Source organism: Rhipicephalus sanguineus, chromosome 9 (assembly GCF_013339695.2).
Source record: "Rhipicephalus sanguineus isolate Rsan-2018 chromosome 9, BIME_Rsan_1.4, whole genome shotgun sequence".
NCBI lineage: Eukaryota > Metazoa > Arthropoda > Arachnida > Ixodida > Ixodidae > Rhipicephalus > Rhipicephalus sanguineus.
Window position 1 is genome coordinate 37,578,535 of NC_051184.2, and position 23,494 is coordinate 37,602,028.

Consider the following 23,494-nt stretch of genomic DNA (forward strand, 5'->3'; position numbering starts at 1 on the left):
CCAAAAGGGGTCAGATGGACACCCGAAGAGAGTCACGGTTCCATGACCCTCTTTTGACTCTCTTTTTTCTTAGAGTGTGCGCACGTATCGTATCGGGTGTTTCTCGAAAGATTTTAAATAGGAATGACAAGACATACAAGTGAGCTTTGCTGAATTGGTTTTTCCACTTAGGGGTAGATTCTCGTGCACACTAGAGACACTAATTACCGAGAACTTACGCAAATAACACTAATTATCTTTTAAATCAGAGTCACCATAAGAATGAGTCCAGATTGGACACTTGAAGTGCCCCGTCCGACAGAGCTCATAACCCTGCGCATAACTTATGAGAAAGTCGGGGCAGCTAATTTGTAAACTGATTTCGGGGCAAGTTTCTCGCAAAAAAAAAAAAAACGATACGGGACTGCCGGGGAATACAACTATTACGCCCCTGGTTCATGCCCATGAGTATGTTGCTTATGACTCTTCACCTTGCGAGCATGAAGCATGCAAGATGGCTGGTCTTCCAGGAAGCTCTTATGAACCGAGCTCGATAGCTGCTACATAAAGAAGCTGGCTTCTTAGTCCAATCAGATTGATGCTTCATAACGAAGCTCGATTGATTAGCGAGCCATGCCATTAGTTGATGAGGAAGCTCACCTTACAAGGTATCCACATGGCAGCCAGAGAAGAAAGCTCGTTTTATAAGCGAGCAAGATTTTTTGCTTGACAAAGAAACCCGCTTTCTTACGAAGGTATTAACAGTGCATAGACGATAAGAAAAATAGACAAGTAGAGGCGGCGCTCTTTGCCTCTACTTATCCTGTCTTCTATCCTTATCGTCTATGCTCTGGTAATACCCGTTTTTCATGATACAGATATCTTGTTTGCAGATAAAGACAAACTAACACGGGAAGTTACGGAAGCATTTTATATCAATAGGTGTGCAGAGAAATGCATCAGTCATCCTTCGGTGGCTCTAACAGATAAGGAGTTTGTTTTTTTTAAATTCTGTTTAGCCCTTCTGACAGTGTCCACATGACTTGCGCCGCACATGCTCTATGCTGGTTTTTGGGTATTTATATGTATCGTTCCTTTGAAAAATAAAAATAAAAAGTTTAGAGTTGGCGCTCGTGTGTCTCTTTCTTGTCCTTGTCTTTTGTGCGCACTAAAAAAGTTTAAATATGGACAAATCTGGTAAGAGCTTTAAGAAGGTATTAACAGCGCATCCTTACCAACTCGCCTTACGAACTCCTTACGAGCTCGCCCAAGCCTCAGTTCTTACAAACTCGCTTCACACTCGAGTTAGGTCGTTACTTGACAAAGAAGCCCGCTTCATGAGTGAGCCCATTCGCTGCTATAGGTAACGGAGCTCGATTCATTGCTCGCCGATGGTGGAGCGCAACCAATCACGTCCTTCTTCAGTGCCGGCCAAGTGCGTGACTGGAGCTGCCGGAAAAGTATGTCTCTGTGGTATCAGCAATCAGGAAGAAATTTATTATCTCACATTCATTATCTTAACGAATTTAGAACGCATTTGGCGAAATACCTGTCATATCGTAAGCAGTCAGTAACTGTAAACGGTTGAACAGTCTTTCGCAACTAAAAGTGAACATGTTCGATTGATTGATTGATTGATTGATTGATTGATTGATTGATTGATTGATTGATTGATTGATTGATTGATTGATTGATTGATTTCAGCAAGCTATAGGTGTGGCTGGCCTGTACAGTGCTGCGATTGCCATTTCTACAGGTAAGCTACATCGCTTCGCTCCCATAAACGTAAAATCTTTCATGCTGGTTGCCCTGTGCCCAAGCTATCTAAAAACATTATATGAGCTTTTTTACGCGGTCTGCGGTCGACTTTCAATATCGGTCTCTAAATTTCTCCGTCGCGATGGAAGCCTTGAATGTAGAAGCGTTGTCGCCTCGTTCTCGGACACTTGGGCCTTGAACACCACTTGACTGACATTCCATTCGCGTTGTCATTGTCATAAACCGACAATACTTGCTATAGGCATCGTGACTTCTCAGAACCGAGAGTGTAATGCTACTCTCGCGACCACGGCGCACCAACAACGCGGCGGCACGCGTGCGCTTGTTCGCTCGCACGTCATCTGAATGACATTTGATGAAGACGAATCGACACGTCATAACATTTCTAAACTTCAAAATTGGGAAATCGACCAGGACCACGAAGGAACACAGATGCACATGACATGCACTTGTGTTCCTTCGCATCTGTGTTCCTTCGTAGTCCTGGTCGATTTCGCGTTATCCAATTTTGAAGATTATGAACCAACTAGCCCAGCAACGTATTCTATTAAGCCATACTTCTAAACTTCCACTAATTCACTGCTGGCCACCCGATGACCTTATCACCCGTCTGTTCTCTGCCCCACTCTATACTCTCTTAATTTTTGCCTATCATTTCTTTCTTCCATGGCTCGCTGCGTCACCCTCAATTTAAGTGTAACCCTTTTCGTTTCTGTCCCGTAGGTAAGTGTCGGTAAGATGCGGCAAGGACGTCTTAGCAGAAATCAAGAAGAAAAAACTGGCACTAACTTACAGGGCATGTAGCGCGAGCGCAAGATAACCGCTAGTCATTAAAGAGTAAAGGCTAGATTCCAAGAGAAAGCAGGTGCGCGAGGGGGGGGGGCAGAAAGTTAGGTGGGCCGATGTGATTTTAAGATGCTCGTGGTGTAAATTGGCTGCAGCAAGCACACGACCGAGTTAACTGGAGAAACATGGGAGAGGCCTTTGGGCGTTGTCAGGCTGCTGATGATGACGACCCAATGACCGGCCAACCCACCGTGGTCGCTGCGTGTCATACGAGCGGAGCTAACTGGAACACCGTTTTATTGCGATAGCAATTATATGGACAGTCTCGGCTGGTTTTTGCCGTCGCCGCCGTCATGCACCACATATATATATATATATATATATATATATATATATATATATATATATATATATATATATATATAGATATATATATATATATATATATATATATATATATATATATATATGTGGTGCATGACAATACTTGCTATAGGCATCGTGACTTCTCAGAACCGAGAGTGTAATGCTACTCTCGCGACCACGGCGCACCAACAACGCGGCGGCACGCGTGCGCTTGTTCGCGTGTCTCATTCGCGTGTCTCATATATATATATATATATATATATATATATATATATATATATATATATATATATATACCTCCACCACTCTCAAAGACGCAGGAAGACTTCACCAGGCAGGGCCAGCAGCAGCGTTTATTCCGCGATGTCTGCCTCGGCTCAGAACAGCAACCAACCAACCCAATGGCGATGATGATGGTTGTGTATAAGTGAGAACGATGAAGTACGATAAATGTGCTTACAATATATATATATATATATATATTTCATACCGGGACATGAAGGCACAGAGCGTACCAAGGTCACTTCGCTCGCTGCAGCGGCCGCGTTTGCGAAACGAGCACGCTGTTCAAACAGAAATAAGTAATAACTGTGACACTTGATAGTTCACGCTCGCCCTGTGTGTGTTCTTTTCGTGCGTCCTTTGCGCTTGAGCGACGCGCTGGAAATTTCGAGCTGCTTTCCGTTCTTCGCGTTTCATTCTAATTTGTTGCTATCGCATTGATTGCTTCGCCGCTGCGGCGAAACTGTGACCTTTTTAGATGATGACCGATGACCCTTTTCCGGGGACATGTTTTCTTGAGAACACACACAGGTCAGCTAGAACTCTCGAATCTTTAATCAAGAAAAGCTCTGGTCATGTACAGGTACGAACATGGCGTTTTTGTGTTTTTGTTTTTTAGTGGATAATATGTTTTGATTGCACCGTTGAATTTTGTTGAAACCAATTCGTAGTTCGCATTGAGGTTGAGAAAAAAAAATGAGGCGAGGAAAAAATCTGCACGTTGCAGCTTGGGCGGAACCTGAGAACCTCGTATACACAGGCCAGTTTTACAGCGGCCGAGCGGAACCTTACTGAAAGACCACAAGGTGTTTTGCATAACTCCATACTAAAAGACCACAACAACCAAGCAGCGATTTTATGAACAAAACTACCGTGAAACTATTTCCCGCGTCACTTTGAGCAGCTACATGATATCTGACAAATGAAGGACAAGCAAGAATTTCATACCGGAAGAAAATTCACCGTAAAAATGTTTTGGGCTGTCTTACATTGGTGCAAGAAAAAAAAGACATTGAGGATCATCTTTCTCTCCATTTAGTTGAACTGCACCGGTGAAGGAAACTAACAATTTCCGACTCGGGCTCGTTCTGCTAATGCTGACATTTCAGGGTTTTTGATGACGGAAGCTTTAACACGAGACACCTTGCAATGACGAGTGGGTATGTTCCTATTAAGAGCACATAGTTAACAATGTGTTAAAAGGATACTGGGACATGTATAAAGATTATTGAGAGACGGGTACTGAGAAATTCTTGGTACTTTATGAATTCAGCTCTTCCTAGCCGGCACAACATTGTCATAGACAGTTTAATCCAGTCATTGAGGTATATGTGGCACCCAGGGGCGTAGCCAGAAATTTTTTCGCAGGGGGGGGGGGGGGCGTTCAAGCACACTTGATGTGTGTTCATGTGTGCCGAGATATATATATATATATATATATATATATATATATATATATATATATATATATATATATATATATATATATGCAAGATTGAAAACTTTCGTAGCCATGTACTATGCCCCAAACGGGAATTCGCTTAACCAAGCGCTAGATTATTTAGCTTTTAATACGTTTTTCTTAACCTGTCTTCTTCGTTCGTTCATCCGTTCATTTATTCGCTTGTTCTTGTTTTTTGTTGGCGTTGTTTCTTTGACCTAAAGGTATTTTTATTTGCATTCTTCTTTTTTTTTTTCATAGAAAGCACTATAGCCCGCTTCACCCGTGCTGCCAGCTTAGTACTCAATTGAAATAGGGGCTGGCACGCATCGTACAATTTATGATATCCGGTGCGGCAACCCGCATGAAAAAAAAATGGCAGATAATAACAGCAGTTCAGATACTTTCAGTTTAACTCGCCTTTTCATACAGAATGTCGCCGTTATGGCAATGACATAATGTCATTACGGGACGCGATTAAAACATCGCTGATAAAGCTAGCCATGAAAAAGAATAGCAGCTCATCGGGATTTCTGTCGCAATCCCCACGCGTGGCTGTCACAATCGAGCAACTATACTCACTATTTCCAACAGAATTGACTCCATGCTGTGGGAGCACTGAAGTACATTAATTGAATGAAATTCTCTTAATGTTTTCCTGATTTACAAATCAGAAACGAGCCAAAGACAAGGTACTACACTCTACACAGAGTGTGCCGTACCTTTATTCCAGACCGACCCTTGATGAGTGCATTCAGGCGAGTACAAAACGCGTGAAACTCGGCCTTTAGCAATTTCTTTTCTGCGCGACGGCTTGCTTGCGCAGCTTGCTTGCAGAAAATCTGCGCGCGCGACAGCTTCAGGCGGGAAAATTTAGTGTCACTTTGAGCGAGTGCTCTTCGCCATTAGCGTCATTCGCAGGCCGCCGCACGCAAAGATTTGTAACTTCCTGTCGTCTCTGACGGCGTTTCAGATGTAATTAAGCGCATGATGGGTGGTCAAAGGCTTTGAGTGAGTGAGTGAGTGAGTGAGTGAGTGAGTGAGTGAGTGAGTGAGTGAGTGAGTGAGTGAGTGAGTGAGTGAGTGAGTGAGTGAGTGAGTGAGTGAGTGAGTGAGTGAGTGAGTGAGTGAGTGAGTGAGTGAGTGAGTGAGTGAGTGAGTGAGTGAGTGAGTGAGTGAGTGAGTGAGTGAGTGAGTGAGTGAGTGAGTGAGTGAGTGAGTGAGTGAGTGAGTGAGTGAGTGAGTGAGTGAGTGAGTCGGTCAGTGTCGAATATTAATCTGCAGCGGTAACCACCAGGGCCGTAACTAAGGGGAGGGGGGGGGAGGTTGAGGGGGCTCTGACACCCCCCGAAATTTTTTCATGCTTTAACTTTTCGGGTGAGACTAAAATACTTGCACGCCTTCACAGCGACCACCAGTCGCCAAAGTTAGCCGTTCTGCACACAAACACCCCCCGAACAAAATTCCTGGGTACGGCCCTGGTAACCAAATAGACATCGCTTGCGATAGGTATGTGGTTACCGCCATCCCGGGTCTTAACGTGCTTGACCGCTTTGTTTTGTCAGCTATGCCTTTTTAATGAGAGTTCTCTCAACGCATGATTACCTTGACAATTCCGCGTAACGCGGCGCAAGATTCCTACTGCTAAAGCTCACCTAGAGTAACTCGAATGCAACTAAACAGTTTGTTTCTTAGACTGCGAGGAAGCAAGAGCAAGGGGTAAAGTCGTTAATCGAACGAGAACTAGCAGACAGCAACACTGTTTTTGTTTATTTTTTGTCTCGTTCCCTTGTTTTCTTAGAACATAATCACCCCCTCTCTTCCTGTTTGAACTCCAGTGCTCGAGGTGTCAACGGTAGTCGCCACAGTCATAGTTGGCGTCGCTGGAACCGGATACACTGCGCTGGTGAGTTCGACTTAGAATTTTCCTCAAAGCGAGAACAAAACTTGAACGTTCGTCGCTGACAGAATCGATGAAACACCGATTGTTTTGACAAAAAGTATCGGCGATAATCGAAGTCTTTAGAAATGCCGTTACAAGGTCAATGTTGTTAGTTTCATCGACGTTTTACCAGAGAAAACATTTGAGTAAAAAAAAAAAACAAGAAACCTTATGTTTGTAGTGCAAAGGAATACACAGGGTGTTTAAAGAAATGCCGTGTCCGAAAATCCTCAAGAATTAGGGAAGTGCAATATTTGCACGAAGTTCAATATTTGCCCGCTACCACAGCCAATACATTATATGTGGCGGCGGACATATCCAGATGAAGAGAGACGTTAATTCCAGCACTAATTATAGCAGTTAAAATTAACTTTTTTACCAAATGGAGATAGGCGGTTGGGTCAAATGGGAGAATTGAAATGCTTCCTCTGAATACCCCACTGACACTTCGTGATTTCCGAAAAGTGGCCGCTGGTAATTTGTACGGAATAATGAAATCGGAGAGATTTCACCGGTGAAACCGAAACCGGAGCACCAAAGAGCGCAAGTACCACGCCCTTCGAAGACGCCCAGAATGAGGACACTGCTTTCCTCTCATTGCAGGGTTTTGGATAAACGAGCGCCGTTATCAGCCATCAATCTTCTTTGCTTCGTGGGTTTTGAATCTGCGCCTGCCATAGTAACACGCATGGCGCATGTACGTTAAGAAATGCATAAAAACCGCGCAGTACGAGGGAAACAGTGTCGTCATTCTGGGTGTCTATAAAGGGCGTAGCACTTGCGCTCTTTGGTGTTCCCGTTTCGGTTTCGCCGGTGAAATGTCCGATTTCATCACTCCGCAATGATTAGAAGCGGCCGCTTTTCGGAAATCTGAAAGAGACAATGGCGTATTCGCAGTAAGCACTTCAACTTTCCCATTTGACGCGACCGTATACCTTCATTTAATAAAAAGTTAATTATTTCAATTTCTATAGTTACTAACGTAACTAATCTCTCCAGTCATCTGAAGATGAGCGCCGCCGCATATAAAATTATGCCTAAGATAGCGAGCACATATGGCACTTCCCTCATTTTTAAGGATTTTCGGACACACTTCTTTAAACACCCTGTATTGTGGCATGACAGTGATATCTTTTCGTCCATTGGACGGTAGCACAGAAGGATTTCTGGGTTTCTGTAAAAAACTATGCAGTTCAAAAAGAAACGACCTCCTGGTTAGGGGATAGAATACGAAACCAACGCCTATCCAGAGCAGTCGCTCCATACCATTAGACACACGCGCATCCCGAAGTCAGTGGTATCGTGAAGTATTGTGTTGTATTGTATTGTATTGCATTGTATTGTATTGTATTGTATTGTATTGTGTGGTATTGTAAAGTCAGTTCAGGAAAATTTCAAGTTAAGGTATGTTTACGCACACCATTGCTCATGACACCATGACGTCCTTCTGTATAAGCATCTCCTGTAATTTTCACCATTTTGTTAAGACCAAAGCCTTGGAATGCCTCACCAAACGCAAAAACTGACCATCGGCGTCGATGGCGTCAACTCGTAATGACGCAAAAAGTCACGTGATCAACGATGACGTCATCATTCCGTCACTATGATGCAACATAACATGACGTTGCATGGTGACGTCATCACATGACGTCGCTTCTTCAAAACTGGGCGGATCTCGGAGGCAGTGTAGCACCACGTGAGGTGCAGGAAACTTTAGGGGTGGAGCGAAAGGACCATTGCAATCGACTAAGTAGAAAAAGAACAAGACGGCTTTCGCCTTTGAGTCGTCTTAGGGGAATGCCATGGAACCGTGAGACATTTTATACATTTGCTGATTCTGATTTATTTGTACATTCAACCACGAATTTCAAAAGACGCAAGTTTACAATTAAGCGACCAATTTTAAGGTCTGCGAGTCAATTCTAAACTGCAGCAGAGTTTCTTGCTATGAACAACAAAAAAGTAACCCCGGTAGGCGCGACTCACTGGAGGACACGGGCCGTTATATAGGAAATATAGGTTTGACGTGAGCCCTGCGCTTACATGCCATGCCGCCTTTTCGCTACAAGCAGCCATTAATTTGGAACGAATGCCATAAAGGTATATGTGCACTCTACTTACCCATACTTGCCCAACACCTGCATCAGCAACTTTTTCTACAGGTCGTTTCCCGATTTATAGGGCATCGGAAACACGTGCTCTTCCAAACGAAAACAAGACCAGCCGTGAAACGGAAATCGCTTCAATATGGGCCGCGTTCATAATGTGTTGGGAATGCGTTCGCTTGTCCGTGCAGGCACCTACGCGTACATCCTCCAGCAGGGATGGTAAAATCGATGAACGATTAATCGATTAATCGATTAAAGGCCCACAATTAATCGATTAATTGTAATCGATTTCCGCCGCTCGATTAATCGATTACAACTATTCGATTAATCGATTACGGCACCCCCCAATCCCGCCCCCCAAACTCGCCCCTTGGCTGGAGCGCATGACTGCGAGGCGCGCTATCCTGAGACGCAGATGCCGTGCACATCGTCTCTCTTTCACTGATTCCACTACAGCGCATATTCCTGCGCTAGCAGAACGAGCCCGGAGGTGGCGGCGGCCATACCCCATAGAAAAAGATATGATGTCGCCCTGATCTCCGTCGCGTACGGCGTCCCACTCCAAGCACTCCCCAATGCTTCAAGCCCGGGCAGGAGGCGGCTCCCCACCATCGAGGCAGAAATGAACTTGACCGCTTCTCTCCGGCTCACAGTCTACTGCTGCGCGCACCACGCGCACTTCTACGCAACTGCGTTGCACCAGTTGCACTGGAGGACGATCCGATTAACCAAATGCCTTCTGAGTTCAAGACATACTATAGTAACCCTGTAGTCGATCGCCGCACCAATCCGAATTCACATGAGACTTGGCACAGCATGCGAACTGGCCTAGATAATGTGTTTCACGTTGCAATGGAGTATTTGCCAATTCCTGCTACGTCAGTAGCATTCAAGCGCCTTTTTTCGCATGCTGGATGTGTGGCGACCCAAAGGAGGTGTCGGTTGTCGCCCGAGCATCCCGGGCAACTGACATTTATTCGCTCAGTAGCAAAATGCATGTGGTTCGGAGCAGCAACCCCATGAAACAAAACAAAAGGGGACTGTTGAGAAAGTTAGCAGCACGGCGATTCGCAAAATTTCAACACAGAAGTTTATTCTTTTCTGTAAATTCCACACGTGCCAGCGCATCGTCTTGTTGCTTATTTTGTTCGTGTTCGTTTTTCGCCGCGCTGTTTCATCGTGTTGCCGCATAAACGCATCTCTCTTTACATTTGATAAACGAATAGTTTTCGTCGCCTGTAGTGTCAATCGCAACTTTCTTTGTATTTTATTCAACCCTCAGATTTTACTCGTTTTTTGTGTAAGTGCGGCATTGTAATATGCGCTGCTTGTTTCCTGACTGGTCTTTAGTGCAGTTCTGTTTTGCTCTTTAGCAAATAAAATATTGTTTACCAATGAAAGAGAGAGAGAAAATATATTACAAGGCAGAGAGGGTGGCCTGAGCTAGTACGCCCCTGCCTTCTACTCTGCACCGGGGAAAACGCAACGGGGGAAAAAGAATGATGAAGTACAATGATGGGGAGATGATTAGGTAATCCGTATATACATAATAAGACACGTTTGCTAGCGTAAAGAAGACAAGGATGCTAGTAACCATCTTTTATTAAGCTGTATACCAACTAGCCCAGCTGTCCGTCTTATACGTTTTATACCATTTTCATAATTGTTCAGCTAGCTTTCTTGCGATGCAGTTAGTCCAATTAATGGGAGCTAGTGACTTCTTCAAACAGAGTGTTCGAGCGCGGTTTGCTTGCGCTGGAATGCGGAAAATGTAGACTCGGCTCTCTTGACACGAACACGCACACTCTAAGCCGCAAAGGACGAAAAAGGGTCTGTGGTTCGTCCTTTTGGGGGGTAACTGCACTGCCACAACCATTACTCCCTAAAGGATGAACGATTCGTCCTTTAGGGAGTAACTGCGAGGGGACGAACTGTTAGTCCTCAGTTGTTTTGAGGGACGAAATGTCGGGGTGTAAAAGTTACCCCGTTAGGGAGTAACTGATTTATTGCATGGTAGCTGCGTAGGGACGAACTGTTACCCCTGATGGGACTAACAGTTGCTCCTTCTGGATAAAAAAGAAATCAATTTATTACAGTTTCTGGTTGAATTACCGAGAATTTGGAGGTTGATAGACGCATTTGACGACATACACAATTAATATACAGAAATAAATTCAGAAGTAAACTACAGAAAATTCACAACAAACACACCGGATTCGAACTCGTGACCATTGAATCAGCAGTCGCGTACGCTAACCACTATACCACATGCCAGTACGCAGCAGAGTGAATATTACCGGGGCTATATATGTACAGGCACCGTCTGGAAGCTGCGCGTTCTGCCATGTTAGTCAAAGTAGCAAGATTCCTTATATTATTAGACTTCAGCCTTCAGTGTTTCGCAAGCAACCATTCGGTGATCACGTTCATGAAATTGTAAAATGCGTTGGATTGGTCTTTCTGCGCGCGTGTTTCGAGCGAATTTGGGCGCTTGATGAATGTATGTATATATAAACAGTCTCAGTATGCTCCCGTCGACGGGCCAAGTTTGCTCGCTTCTCACTGTACGGAACACGGTTGGTTATATCGTTCAGTGAAAATGTCTGTTTAATGACAAAAAAAATGAAAACGTCTAAAGAAACAACCAAGTTTATTCAACGACTCGTGTCAATTCTGCAGCATCGTGTGTACACATAAATTGAGCAACTTTGTTGAATGCAGGAGATAGGATGGCTTCTCTGCATTATAGAAGAGACAATGAAAAGTGCAATGTTTTATCCGAATGGATGCTGTCCAGCCGACGTCAGGAACAGCACCATCGACAGCTGCTGAGAGCGTGTTCATAGCAGCAAGATGTTGAAGACGTTTCTCAGGAGGCGCAACGCTCTCATTCATCGATTTCCTGAAAAAGTAATCGCAGAAGCATTAATATTTCCGGCAGAACTGTTCGTGCACTTGCAGTTACGTCACAAGGCGTCTGTAGAAATGCTGCATGCGTAAAAATTAGACGAAAACTGCTCTTTCACAAAACCTGCCGCCCACTTATTTATCAATGAAGCTTGCTCTTCATTTGAGAGATATAAAAATAAATGATTCCTAGCATCGCTACAAACGAGCGAAATCGCCGATGCCGTCGCCGACTGCCCGTGTTAGCGGTGCTAAGCCTTTAGCTAGACATACTATTTTAACAGCCAATCTTCCCAAATGACTTGTTTACATTGCTATAGAAGATATCGTGCGGAGTTTACGTGAATGTTCTTTTAAAAAGACGCGAATATTTCTGATAAACAACGCTTATTTGGGCAGCACTGAAAACAAAGCTATTTTTGAACAGCTGTACTTGCTACAGCTAATGTTGAGCCTTCACCGAGGTTACCATGTTTCGATGGCCTAACCATCATGCTTGTAATTCTATAGCAGGCGGGGCGCACTCGCGACGCTGTATCGCGCGAGCTCATCAATCATGCGTGTTTTGTTCGCGCAGAACGTGAATGTTAAACAAGCGGTGATCGTTACATATCAACTGCACACAGGTAAAATCATGCGGAGTGATGGCAGCCTTGTTTACACTCACCTCTCAGGCGATGTCCCAGTCGGCGCGTAGCATTTCGATAGGGTAGCACTTCATTCCAGTAGTAGATCACGTTTACCACAACGCGGAGATGATTCAGTGCACCACAAGTGACAGCAATCGCAACCACGAAACGAGAACACACCCACAACACACCGCAAAACCGCCGAGTCCTAGCTTGCCGTGCATACGACGAGAACATCACGCAGCGCATTGATACAGCTTGGGCGCGAGCACATTTTTTTTGTGTGTGTGAAAGCTTTTTCACATTTATTATTATGCCATATGAACGATATTACTTTACTTCTGCCGCAGTTGCCGTAGTTGACAAGACCTTTTACACTGAAATAAACTGTTAACAGTTCATTTCTTTAGCGGACTCTTTGAATACGCGCATGCTGACCATTCGTTCGAAGTCGCCACTGCGCCGGAAAGTTCCATGGGAGTAAACGTTGCTCCCTGTGGTCTAACAGTTCCTCCCTCACTTTGCACACGGCACCCTCGTCTTGCAGTTAATCCCTGCGGGGACGAACTACCGGTTGCGAGGACGAAATGCAGCACTTACTCCCATTTCGCACCTTTGTGGCTTAGAGTGCATAATAGACAAACGCCAGCACGTGCAACTACGACCTCGTCTCCACTTGAAGCACGAAAGTTGCTGCCATTAGTTGAGAGAACATGTAGCGCAGGAATGCGCACTCGCGAATTGTGAAAAAGGTCTTATAGAATTTTATGTAATTTATGTAACTTTACGCGTCGGTTTACCGAACGTCTAGCATCCAGTGTATTACTATTTTAGAAGTAACCTTGTAGCACTTAGTAATACTGTATGGTCGCCTACTTAGGGAGAAATACAGCTTTCAGCTAGAGGCCCCCGTCTTCTGCTGTGACAAGAAAGAAGGACAGTCACGAAATTTATATTGTAATGTCTGAAACATGAGATAGCGCTCACAGTTCAGGCTGTACGCACGATTGAAAAGGTGCGAGTGGCGCCGTGTTAAGGCAACGATCAGATGAAACCTGCGGAGTATACTGGCGCTGCTGCCGTTTGTTCTAGCCGGGAGGCAGAAACTCATGTCACTCTATTTCCCGCAGTTGCCTGCACCGATGGTCTGTTTGATGGCCAGTATGTTTCTGTGTAATCTCTGCATGGGTGACCTCAAGGAAAAGATCGCGTCAGTCCGCAATTATAGTATTATGTAGGGCTTCCACAATATATATCTAACCGACAAACCGAGAAAAGATGCCATGTTTACGAGAGCGAGCGTCTTATTTATTTCCTCTTCCTCCTCGTCTGTCTTTTACCTTTCTCGAGATTTCCTCACCCTCCGCCACACTGTATGTTTCAGCTGCGACTTTCCAACCAGTGTGGTCCCCGAGCGCGCCTCCGGTTTCGATGAGCTCGAGTAGGCAGGCTTCGAGAAAATACGACCTGCTGCCAAATAGTCCAGGAATGATGGCCACAGATGCTTGAATCCGCGACATCAACCAAAGACGACGGGCCCCTTGTGTCCACTGTGCGAAAGTGGAAATTTGCGTACACTGAACACAAGGGGCCCGTCGTCGACACTTTCGAAAGTGGGAACTTTCGATCGTCAGCGCGTCTGATAAAGATTTCGGTCCATATCGAACACGAACGATGCCTCTCAAACAATGAGATATCGGTTTTAAAGCACGCATAAAAAATGTCGATTAATCGATTAAAACATTCTACCGAAAGCAATTAATCGATTAAAGGCTAAATCGATTAACGATTAACGATTAATCTATTAAAATTTTTAATCGACCATCCCTACCTCCAGCGAAAGTTTGCGGGACGCGCAATTTTTGTGACAGCTATACACCCGCTTTACTTGGGAACACAATCTCCGATTAAATGTTCCAGCCCGTAGTACTTTTTTGCTACCTATACACTTATCCGCTAGATCATAAGCGTCATGCACTAATAGAGCAGAAATTTGCATTTGCAGTGGAGTCCACGTCCCGTAAACATTTGCTGCTGGGTGTATAAGTAACGTATGCATAGACGTGCGCACAGGGAGGGCAGGGGGGGGGCGCCCCCCCCCCTAATCACCTAAGAGGGGGGCGCAAAATCTGCCTCGTACATTGACCCTTCTAGTCACCTAAGAGTGGGGGGGGGGGGCGCAAAATCTGCCCCATACATTGACTTAGTAGGGTGTGGGGGGCGCTGCGATGAACCTTTGCCCCCTGTGATGGGGAACTCTGCGCACGCCTATGAACGTATGCTTTACAGAACGAGAGAGGAAGGATTGATCGAAGGCTCGTTTCTTTTTGTTATACACAACCTAATGAAGCCAACAGGCAATGAAGCTAAGGACGTGTAGGGGACATTACTTGTATGTTGTAAATATAGTGTAGTAAGTTTGATCCACTTTAGTTTCTTCCATTTATGTCATAATTACTATGCTATAGTTAAAATACACAAGTAATGTACCCTATACCTTAATTCCTTAGGTTCATTGTCGGTTGAGTTCTTTGGGTATGCCTTAAAGAACTCTTGTTCCGTAAGGCATACCTTACAAAACAAGAGTTGCGCCAGACCCCTACAATACGTTGTAGGGGTCTGGTGGTACGGAGGTACACAGGCGTCCTTCCATTTTGCCCCATCGAAATGCGGCCTCCGCGACCACATCATCGGGCTTAGCAGTACAATACCTGAGCCGCTAAGCTATCACTAATAATAATAAATACTGGAGTTCTACGAGCCATAACTACGGTGTGATTACGAGGCGCACAGCAGTGGAGGGCTCCGGAAATTTACACCACCTAAAGGGTTCTTTAACGTACATCTAAATCTAAGTATACACAGGCCTCTGGCACTTCCCCTCCGTTGAAATGCAACCGCCGGGGCCGCGATAGAACCCGCGTCTTTCGGGGCAACAGCTGAGCGCCGTAACCACTGCCGCCGCCGTGGCCGCTGCTATAAGCTTTCACGGAGGCTTGAACCAATTCTTGACGATCACAAAGCAGCTATAGTACTCGGCGGGTCAATGACGACGCGCATGCACGGACGATATAGATCAAATACAATGTCTCGTTTTATTTATTTTTTTTTTTCGTCACCATTTCTTCAGGGCGGGCTCCGCAGTGTAGTTTGGGCCGACTGCGTGCAGACCCTGATCATGACGGCCTCGCCTCTGGTAATCATCACCAAGATAGCCTACGATGCTTCCGGCACAAACGTGTCAGCATCGAGCCGAGAAAAACTGGACGTCAGGGCTTACATATTTCGGTGAGCGGCTACAGCAAGGCCCTTCAAAGCTAAATGGGTTGATGAACCCGGTTATTACGTTATTTGTAATGCGTATTACGCGTTCTTTTCATATCTCTGAACGGGTTATTATTATTATTATTATTAGTAGTAGTAGTAGTAGTAGTAGTAGTAGTAGTAGTAGTAGTAGTAGTAGTGGTAGTAGTAGTAGTAGTAGTAGTAGTAATAGTAGTAGTAGTAGTAGTAGTAGTAGTAGTAGTATGTGTAGTCGTAGTAGACTATATAGCAGTACTATATACGGGGTGTCGCAGCTAATTTGCGCCAACTATTAAAAAATTACACCATCTCCCGCTAAAGGGGACCATGGGGCGATGCGAAGCCGGAGCACTTGCACGATCGCGCTCCGTTGGCGTTCGTTGGGCATGCTACCGACCTCGTGTCGTGGAACGCGAAGAGGGACGCTACGCGCGTCGTGTCTTCCATCTAGCCTGGCCGTTAATTCTCACAGGGAGAGCGGGGAACGCGGTCGACAGGCGGGCGAGAGGGGGGCAGCGTAGGAGAGGAGAGAGAAGGGGAGGGGACGCGCATGCGCTCGAGCTCATCGCGGCGTTGTGCAGGAGAGAATTTCGGCATGTCTAGCCCGCGTTTCAGAGCAAGAGTGGAAAGGGGGATGGGAGAGAGAAAGTGGAGAGGGGGAGGGGTAGAGGGAAAGTGGAGAGGTGAAGGCGAGAAGGTGAATGCAGAGGGGAAAGAGGAGAAGGGTAGAGGGGAAGGGGAATGGTGAGGGGGAGTGGAGAGGAGGTATGTGGAGAGGGTGTGCGCATGCGCAGTGAGGGTGGTCACGCCGCACGCCACCACCACCACCACCACCGGATTGAGCTCGACCTTAAGATACTTCGCATCTAAAAAATTCACGAAGCTTGCACTAAGCCGCGCAAGGCTTGAAACACCGAAACTGGACGATTATGAAGTCTAATCTGGTTGCTTCTAGGTTGTTTCTAGGCCTTAGCTAGGTGATTCAGGTTGTTTCTAGGTTGCTTCTGTGTTGTTGCTGGGCTTTAGCTAGGTGATGCTAGGTTTTTTCTACGTTGATTCTCAGCGCTGAGATGTTAGAGTTAAACCAAATGCAGTTACATACAGGACACGGATGTCCAAGCTGCAGAGACAGGACCTCGCGCTGAAACCAGGCATTCGCACCTCTCATATAGATCTACGGGCACGTCGTCGTTGGCGTAGGCCTTCCATCACTTCGGGGCCGCCGTCGCTTCGCAGCCATTTGTTTGGCTAACTGTTGCCTTCTTCATTTTGTGTGGACCAGTGGTGAGTGGAGGGACTTACCTAAGTTCTGTGGCACATACCCGTTTATGATGAACTGATAAAACAGCTTCGCCGTTCAAACAAACGTATCGACTTGGCCCGGTATCCTTCTTAGCCCCACGCAGCCGGTCAGAGTATTCTTTCAATCCGCCGAGCAGTATAATTAACAAAAATGCTTAATTACCTGCTTAATTAGTAATTCTAGCGAAATATCTTCAGTACAAAAGTTGTGGCACTTGTTCTGAAACGTCGAATTATTTCATTCTTGCTAAGGTAACTGTCAATCCGATCAGCTGGGTAATTAACAAATATTGCTTAACTAACGTCTAAAATAGTAGCTCCGACGAAAAATATTAAGTAGAAAAGTTGTAACGTTTGTTCAGCAACGTGCGAAACGAGCTCTTTAACGCTATCGCGTTAAAATGTACTTGGCGCAAGGTAGCTGAAACACCCTATATAGCAGGAGTCTCAATCTCACCTCAGATAACGGGCCGCAGTCACGAAAATTTACTCCCGCAAGGGCCAGGATAATGATGAAATTAGGAGCAGGGGGGGGGGGGGGGGGGGGGGCAAGTCGAGTAGGTTGCGCAAAGTGTCAGCTAACATTGCCATTTGAAAGAAGACTTTTCCTATATTTCATATATGAGTCATTACTAAAGGGGATTTGGCGCCATTATTCTCACCACATATCAATACCGGTCTACAAAATGTCTAAAATCTGGATGCCGATTCTCAAATATAGAGTATTGTTTTACGGTTATGTGTAAACGCATGATGACCACACAGGGTGCCTCACGGCAAAAATGCCTTAGCCCAGTCATGCCTTTGTATCTCATGAACATACAAGTTTTGAACTTGTTAGGGTATGCAATTGGGCGTGTTGGTACTGATCCATAATGAGACAAGACACACTGTCTTGTCTCATTATGGATCGTCCTGTCTTGTGTTCTTCCCTGTATCTTTTCAGTGTGCTAAAGTTTCATCATGGTGATTTGAGCGTCGATCTGCTACTTCCTGCGCAGGACCGACCTCGACCTGACCACCGACGAAACAGTGTGGGCCGCCTCGGTCGCAGCGTTTCCGTACCAGCTCCTGCGACTGGGCCTCGATCAAATGATCACGCAACGCTTCTTGGCGGCGAGGACTCTTCGCGAGGCGAGAGTGTAAGACTGCGCTCATTGTTTGCTTATGAAAAAATGAGCGTATTTAAAATCGATATATTCAGCGTGTAGTTGACAGGAAAAAATTACACCATCTCTGGCTAAAGGGGACCATGAGGCGATGCGAAGCCGGAGCACCTGCACGATCGCGTTCCGTTGGCGTTCGTTGGGCATGCTACCGACCTCGCGTCGTGGAATGCGAAGAGGAACACTACGCGCGTCGTGTCTTCCCTTCCCTCTAGCTTGGCCGGTAATTCTCACAGGGCAAGCAGGGAACGCGGTCCACCGGCGCGCGAGAGGGAGGCAGCGTAGGAGAGGAGAGAGAGGGGGAGGGGACGCGTATGCGCTGGCGCTCATCGCGGCGCTGCGCAGGAGAGAATTTCGGCATGTCGAGCCCGCATTTCAGAGGAGTCAACCGAAGCAAGCGCTGGACAACGCGCGCAGCGCTCTACCGGCTTGAAGGAGAGGAGACTAGAGGAGGAGAGTAGCGCATGCGCCGCGAGAGCAGAAGCGAGAACGCAGGAGAAGCGCAAGCAGCTTCTGGGAGCGAAGTGAAGAGAGTAACGCGCAGCTGTTGGAGAGAAGGAAGGAGGAGAGTTGCGCATGCGTAGTGTGAATGCGGACTAGCACGCCGCGGGGCATACCCCCGAGCAAGAGATGCTTCGCATCTTAAAAAAATCAAGTATGAATCGAGTGGGATTTCCTCTCCCACTCAGAATAATGTATTCGGGAAGGTGAAGCAGTTTCTCGAAGTCTACGCGCGAGAAGTATCAACGAGAGAGAAATATGGTTAGCTGCTGTGCGAGCACACGTAATAGTTACCAGCAGCTCAATTTCCAGTCATTCAATAAGAAGGCCTGGCCGCGTATCCAAACTTTTACATTCAGGACAATCTCTATTAATACAGACACCTTTGTTGCTACAGGCACCTCTGTTGCTATAGACACATCTGTTACTATAAAGAACCTCTGTTACTATAACAATCTGTTATATAAAGAGAGAGAGAACGAGACGAGAAATATGCAGTAACCGAACAAAACCAAAACCGGCGACAAATTTTCAAGTTCTCTTTCAACGATTCCTCATACACAACTTCTTCAGGTGACCATAAGTGTAGGTCTGACTTGCTTACTTTTGCCTCATGAATTGTAGACAAACCTGTACCTTCTCTTCACTTTTGCCAAAGAGACTCCAGGGAACCCTTATACTTCGGCCGTTGCTCAAAATGTATAAAATATCGAATATACAACGCTGTGCATTTATTTTTTCTCTCCGATATCCTTGTTGATTTTTATAACGATATATTTCTCTGTTAAAACATTGTTATCTCTCTCTTACAGGGTAACGTTCATCGGTGCTGGCCTACTCGCCCTCTTCTACGCTCTCGGTGGCTTCACAGCCCTAGCAATCGTCTTTTGGTTCCGGGGCTGTGACCCGTATCTTTCCGGATCCATATCTCGATACGATCAGGTACACCCTGTTGATGTCAGGTTGGCAGCGGGTGTGTTCCAATGCTTGTCAGTGTCGTAGAACAGTCTACGTTGACAGCTTAATAGACAGGACAGCCCATTTGCACCTTAACAGCTGGAAGTCACGTGAACTTAGCATAAACATCACTTATGACGTCATTAGCAGAGCGGCACGTCACTGTCGACCCTTGCTCTGACAGTGTTGAAGCTGGAAAGATAGAGGGAACCGCGGAGTGGCGCGGCGTGTGTTACAGGAACCTCAGTGACACAAGCAAACCATTGACACTGACAATATAGCGATACTTATACAACTACAAACGGACCCTTGCCTTTCATTCAAATCGTGGGGCGGGGTTATGACATTATACGTGACATTGCTGCGCAGGTCACGTGACGCCTAGCTCTCGACGTTCAAATAGACACTCCCTTAAAAAAGCAGCATCGAGTCCGAGTCGTCCTGGTAATACAACGCGTCTGGATGACACGTCTCTTTACCTTCTTTCGTTTTCGAGTCTATGAAAATCTTAACCTTACGTTATAACCTTACATTAAGCATAAGAAAACCTGAAAGTTCCGGGCAGACGACCACATAACAGTGAAAGCCAAGCATTCCACTGAGTCGCCACCTTGTTTGGACAATGTGGCTCCTGCTTCCGAACCCCCTTCTTTCCATTATTTTATCACGTTTGAACAATGCGTACATATGCAGCGACCAAATGAATAAAGCCTCTTGATGCTTAGCGCTATTTTCGACCACATAATTTTTTTTTCCTGTGTTCTTCCGACTGCATGCGCAACGATACCCATCATAGCAAGGTAGCCTGCATCGTATTCGTTTCCGATGCTATCTTTGCGAAGCTGTCTAATTTACTACTTACGGCTCGTAATGGAACGCACCCAATATTTCCAAAGAATAAAGTGACTCAAAAGCTCCACCGAAACGTATGCAAACGCCAGATAATGCGTTGCCGCGACTGCTTCGTTAATTTCCGGAATCTAACCTAGGTTGTAAGCGGCCAGCTCCGAGTAGCGAATCTACATATGAAAGCTCAATAATGAATAGAAAAAAATTTATGGAGTGCTTTCAACTTATGCAATTACAGTTTCCTACAAAAAATTACCTTACGGTATACGGTGGCTTCACTGTGTCGCAGGAATGAGATGTAAAATGTGTGCACTTGCCTCATCTTCGTGCTTGCGTTCTGAGAGGGAATGAACATATTTATTTACAAGTCGGCTAAGGAGAGGCGCCCTTACTCCAGGATGCCTTGAGCTAAACGCCCATGCGACATTATTTCGTAGGATTCTTTTTCACTCTTTCCGCGCACCAATGCTGTCATAGTTTTATAAACGTATCACGAGCGCTGGTCTGTTCCCGTGTGCGGATGTAATCATAGCGAACTGTTTCATTCGCAACCTTTTATTCGTACGGCTTTATTTATAGACAGGATACTATGCCCTATTATTATTAGTAGTAGTAGTAGTAGCAGTAGTAGTAGCAGTAGTAGTAGTAGTAGTAGTAGCAGTAGTAGTAGTATCACCATTATCATCAATCTTGCCCAACTCATTTTACAGCCAGTGGCTATATAGCCACAGTTTGCAATGGTCCGGGTCGTGGGCGTCGCGGACCCCAATGCGTTTGTGACCTTTTCGTGACCTCTCTGAACACCAAGAAGTAATGACACCCCCGTATTGATCGTAATACACTAACCGTGCTTCACTCCTTCATTCCAGATCGTGCCCTACTACATCAACAAAAGCGCAAGTGCGGTCGCCGGTGTGCGAGGCTTGTTCCTGGCTGGAGTGGTGAGCGCGTCGATAAGGTAGTTGAACGAGTCACACGTAACGCGCTTAACACCTCTCAGGGTTGAAACAAACACGCGCGTTAAAGGGGTCCTGAACCAGTTTATCAAGTAATCATCGAATGACCTCACTATCATAGTTTATTGCTTCAAGAGTTGATTGGCGCAAGAATTTCTCCAATCCGCCAAGAGTGAGCGGAGTTACGGGTGTCTGTCGCACCCTTCAAGCGCTTTCTCTCTTATTTCGTCCCGACGAGCGCGCTGGAAGCTACGCAAGGGGGAGAGAAGCTACGTCACGCGCGTCATGAAAAGCGATCGCTCTCTCCCAATGCGATTCCTGAGCGCTCTATATAGCTAAAGTGGATGCTTAGACGTGTTGGTACGACATAGTGGAAAGAAAACAGCGCTGCTGTTTGTGGTTGCTTTTCTCTCGTGCTCCGTCTTTTGCGCTGTTTTCTTTCCGCTCTGTATAGTGTCGCTACTGTGAACTTACGAAATAAGGGGAATTTTACGGGCTTCTTTTTCTTCGCTAGACAGAACATTAATGAGAACTGACAGACAAACAAACCAAGGAAAGTATAGGGCATGTTAATTGTAACAATTGTGATATAAATGAGAAGAAATTTCTGTGTAACGCTTATTGCGCGCTTACAGAGGTGGCTTTGAATATTTTATACGTTATGTATATGCATTAAGAGCATTTCTAATAAATGCCATGTAATAAAAGAAACAAGAAACGCAATAGCGTGGCTCTGTGGTAGAACACCTGCTCGCCACGCACACGGTCTGGGTTCGATTCTCACTCGAACCAAAGTTCTTTATTATTTATTTTATTTGCATCTTCTTGATTTTTCGATCACGGACAAGACGATTTTTCGCTCGCAACCAACGACACCGACACTGACACCGGATTTTCTGCGAAACGAGCTCTTTAATGCTATCGCGTTTATATTCGAACATTTCGAATAACGAATCGAATAGCGTTCTAATCGATTCGGTACTCGAATTGAATAGCGCATATTCGAACTACAGAATATTTTTCGAATACTTTTCGAATAATTAGCACCGACGAGAAAAACCCAAAGGAACGACCCGTTTGAAGAGCGAAGGATCATTTTTCTTGCTTTAATTAGTGAACTACCAAGATGCATACAGTTCAAGCTTTTGCGGGACTATCGAAGCTTTACTCATCACGGGGTGAAGGACTTCTTGCTTTAAACTCTAGTTATGCAGAAGCGAATGTGTCCTCAATCCGGGTAGCTGCTTGGGCTGGTTGGTACTGCATTCTTTAAAGGAACCCTTTTCTGTGCGCAAAACGTTTGAGGAAAAAACTGGAGATAGGACAGAGCGCACAGTGCGCTCTGTCCTATCTCCAGTTTTTTCCTCAAACGTTTTGCGCACAAAAAAGAGTTCCTTTAAAGAATGCAGTCCTCAATCCACTGTCATAATCATGAGATTCATAATGTTCATTCATAAAATATCATTTGGCTTTTAGGTCTTGGTGTTAAAAGCTGGTGAAAGTGCCGCCTAGAATACTGAAGTAACTGCTATATTCATCCTACAGTTAAAAAACACCTCGAAGGCTCTCGTCGCTAGTGTATACGAGCTTACCTCAGTTTGCATAATTGTGTCATCTTTTGTCGGTTAAATGTAACAATAATGCTACTTTTTTAGTTTTTGAATATTTGTTTGCAGGTATAACGTGGCAGCAGAAAGCACAGGACCGAGTTGATTGGCGGAACATGGGAGAGGCCTTTGCCCTGCAGTGGGCGTAGACAGGCTGATGATGATGATTTGTTTGAAACAGAAATTTGTAGAATTTTTGGCCTGTCTTGAAAATGGTTGCTTTACTATTCGAATAGTATTCGATTGGTATTCGCATTTGATTCGGTATGACCCCTATTCGATTCGTATTTGATTCGGTTCTAAATTTCGCTATTCGCACACACCTACACTTGTAGTAGAGGGGAATCCCCGCCGAAAAAGGGGGAAGTCCCGACTGGAAGAGAGCGCGCCCTTATCGTCCGTCGTATCAGTTGGCCTTCAACTTCTGCGAAGGCAGTGCCGCAGCAGCATGCATACTGGCTGTGGCGAAACACTCAGGCGGCCGTACCACGTCGCTATTCGCGAGATTAGCGATGCATACAGCCTCGACAATGCTGTTGACCCACACCTTACGTAACATCCCATTGTGGGGTTTTTAAGGAAACAAAATGAAGTGATGTACCAAATTCTTGATAACCTAAGTCGGCAACATTAA

The 23,494-nt window shown here is 45.5% G+C and overlaps 1 protein-coding gene across 1 annotated transcript in view; it reads left to right on the forward strand.

Moving 5' to 3' along the window:
- Positions 1–23,494, forward strand: part of LOC119405003 (sodium-coupled monocarboxylate transporter 2-like) — a 40,814-nt gene that overhangs the window by 3,863 nt on the left and 13,457 nt on the right. Inside the window, exons 3-8 of the mRNA XM_037671751.2 lie at positions 1,684–1,735; positions 6,472–6,539; positions 15,350–15,507; positions 17,826–17,966; positions 19,304–19,433; positions 21,167–21,255. Coding sequence (XP_037527679.2) covers positions 1,684–1,735; positions 6,472–6,539; positions 15,350–15,507; positions 17,826–17,966; positions 19,304–19,433; positions 21,167–21,255 — 638 coding nt within the window. The remainder of the gene's footprint in view (positions 1–1,683; positions 1,736–6,471; positions 6,540–15,349; positions 15,508–17,825; positions 17,967–19,303; positions 19,434–21,166; positions 21,256–23,494) is intronic.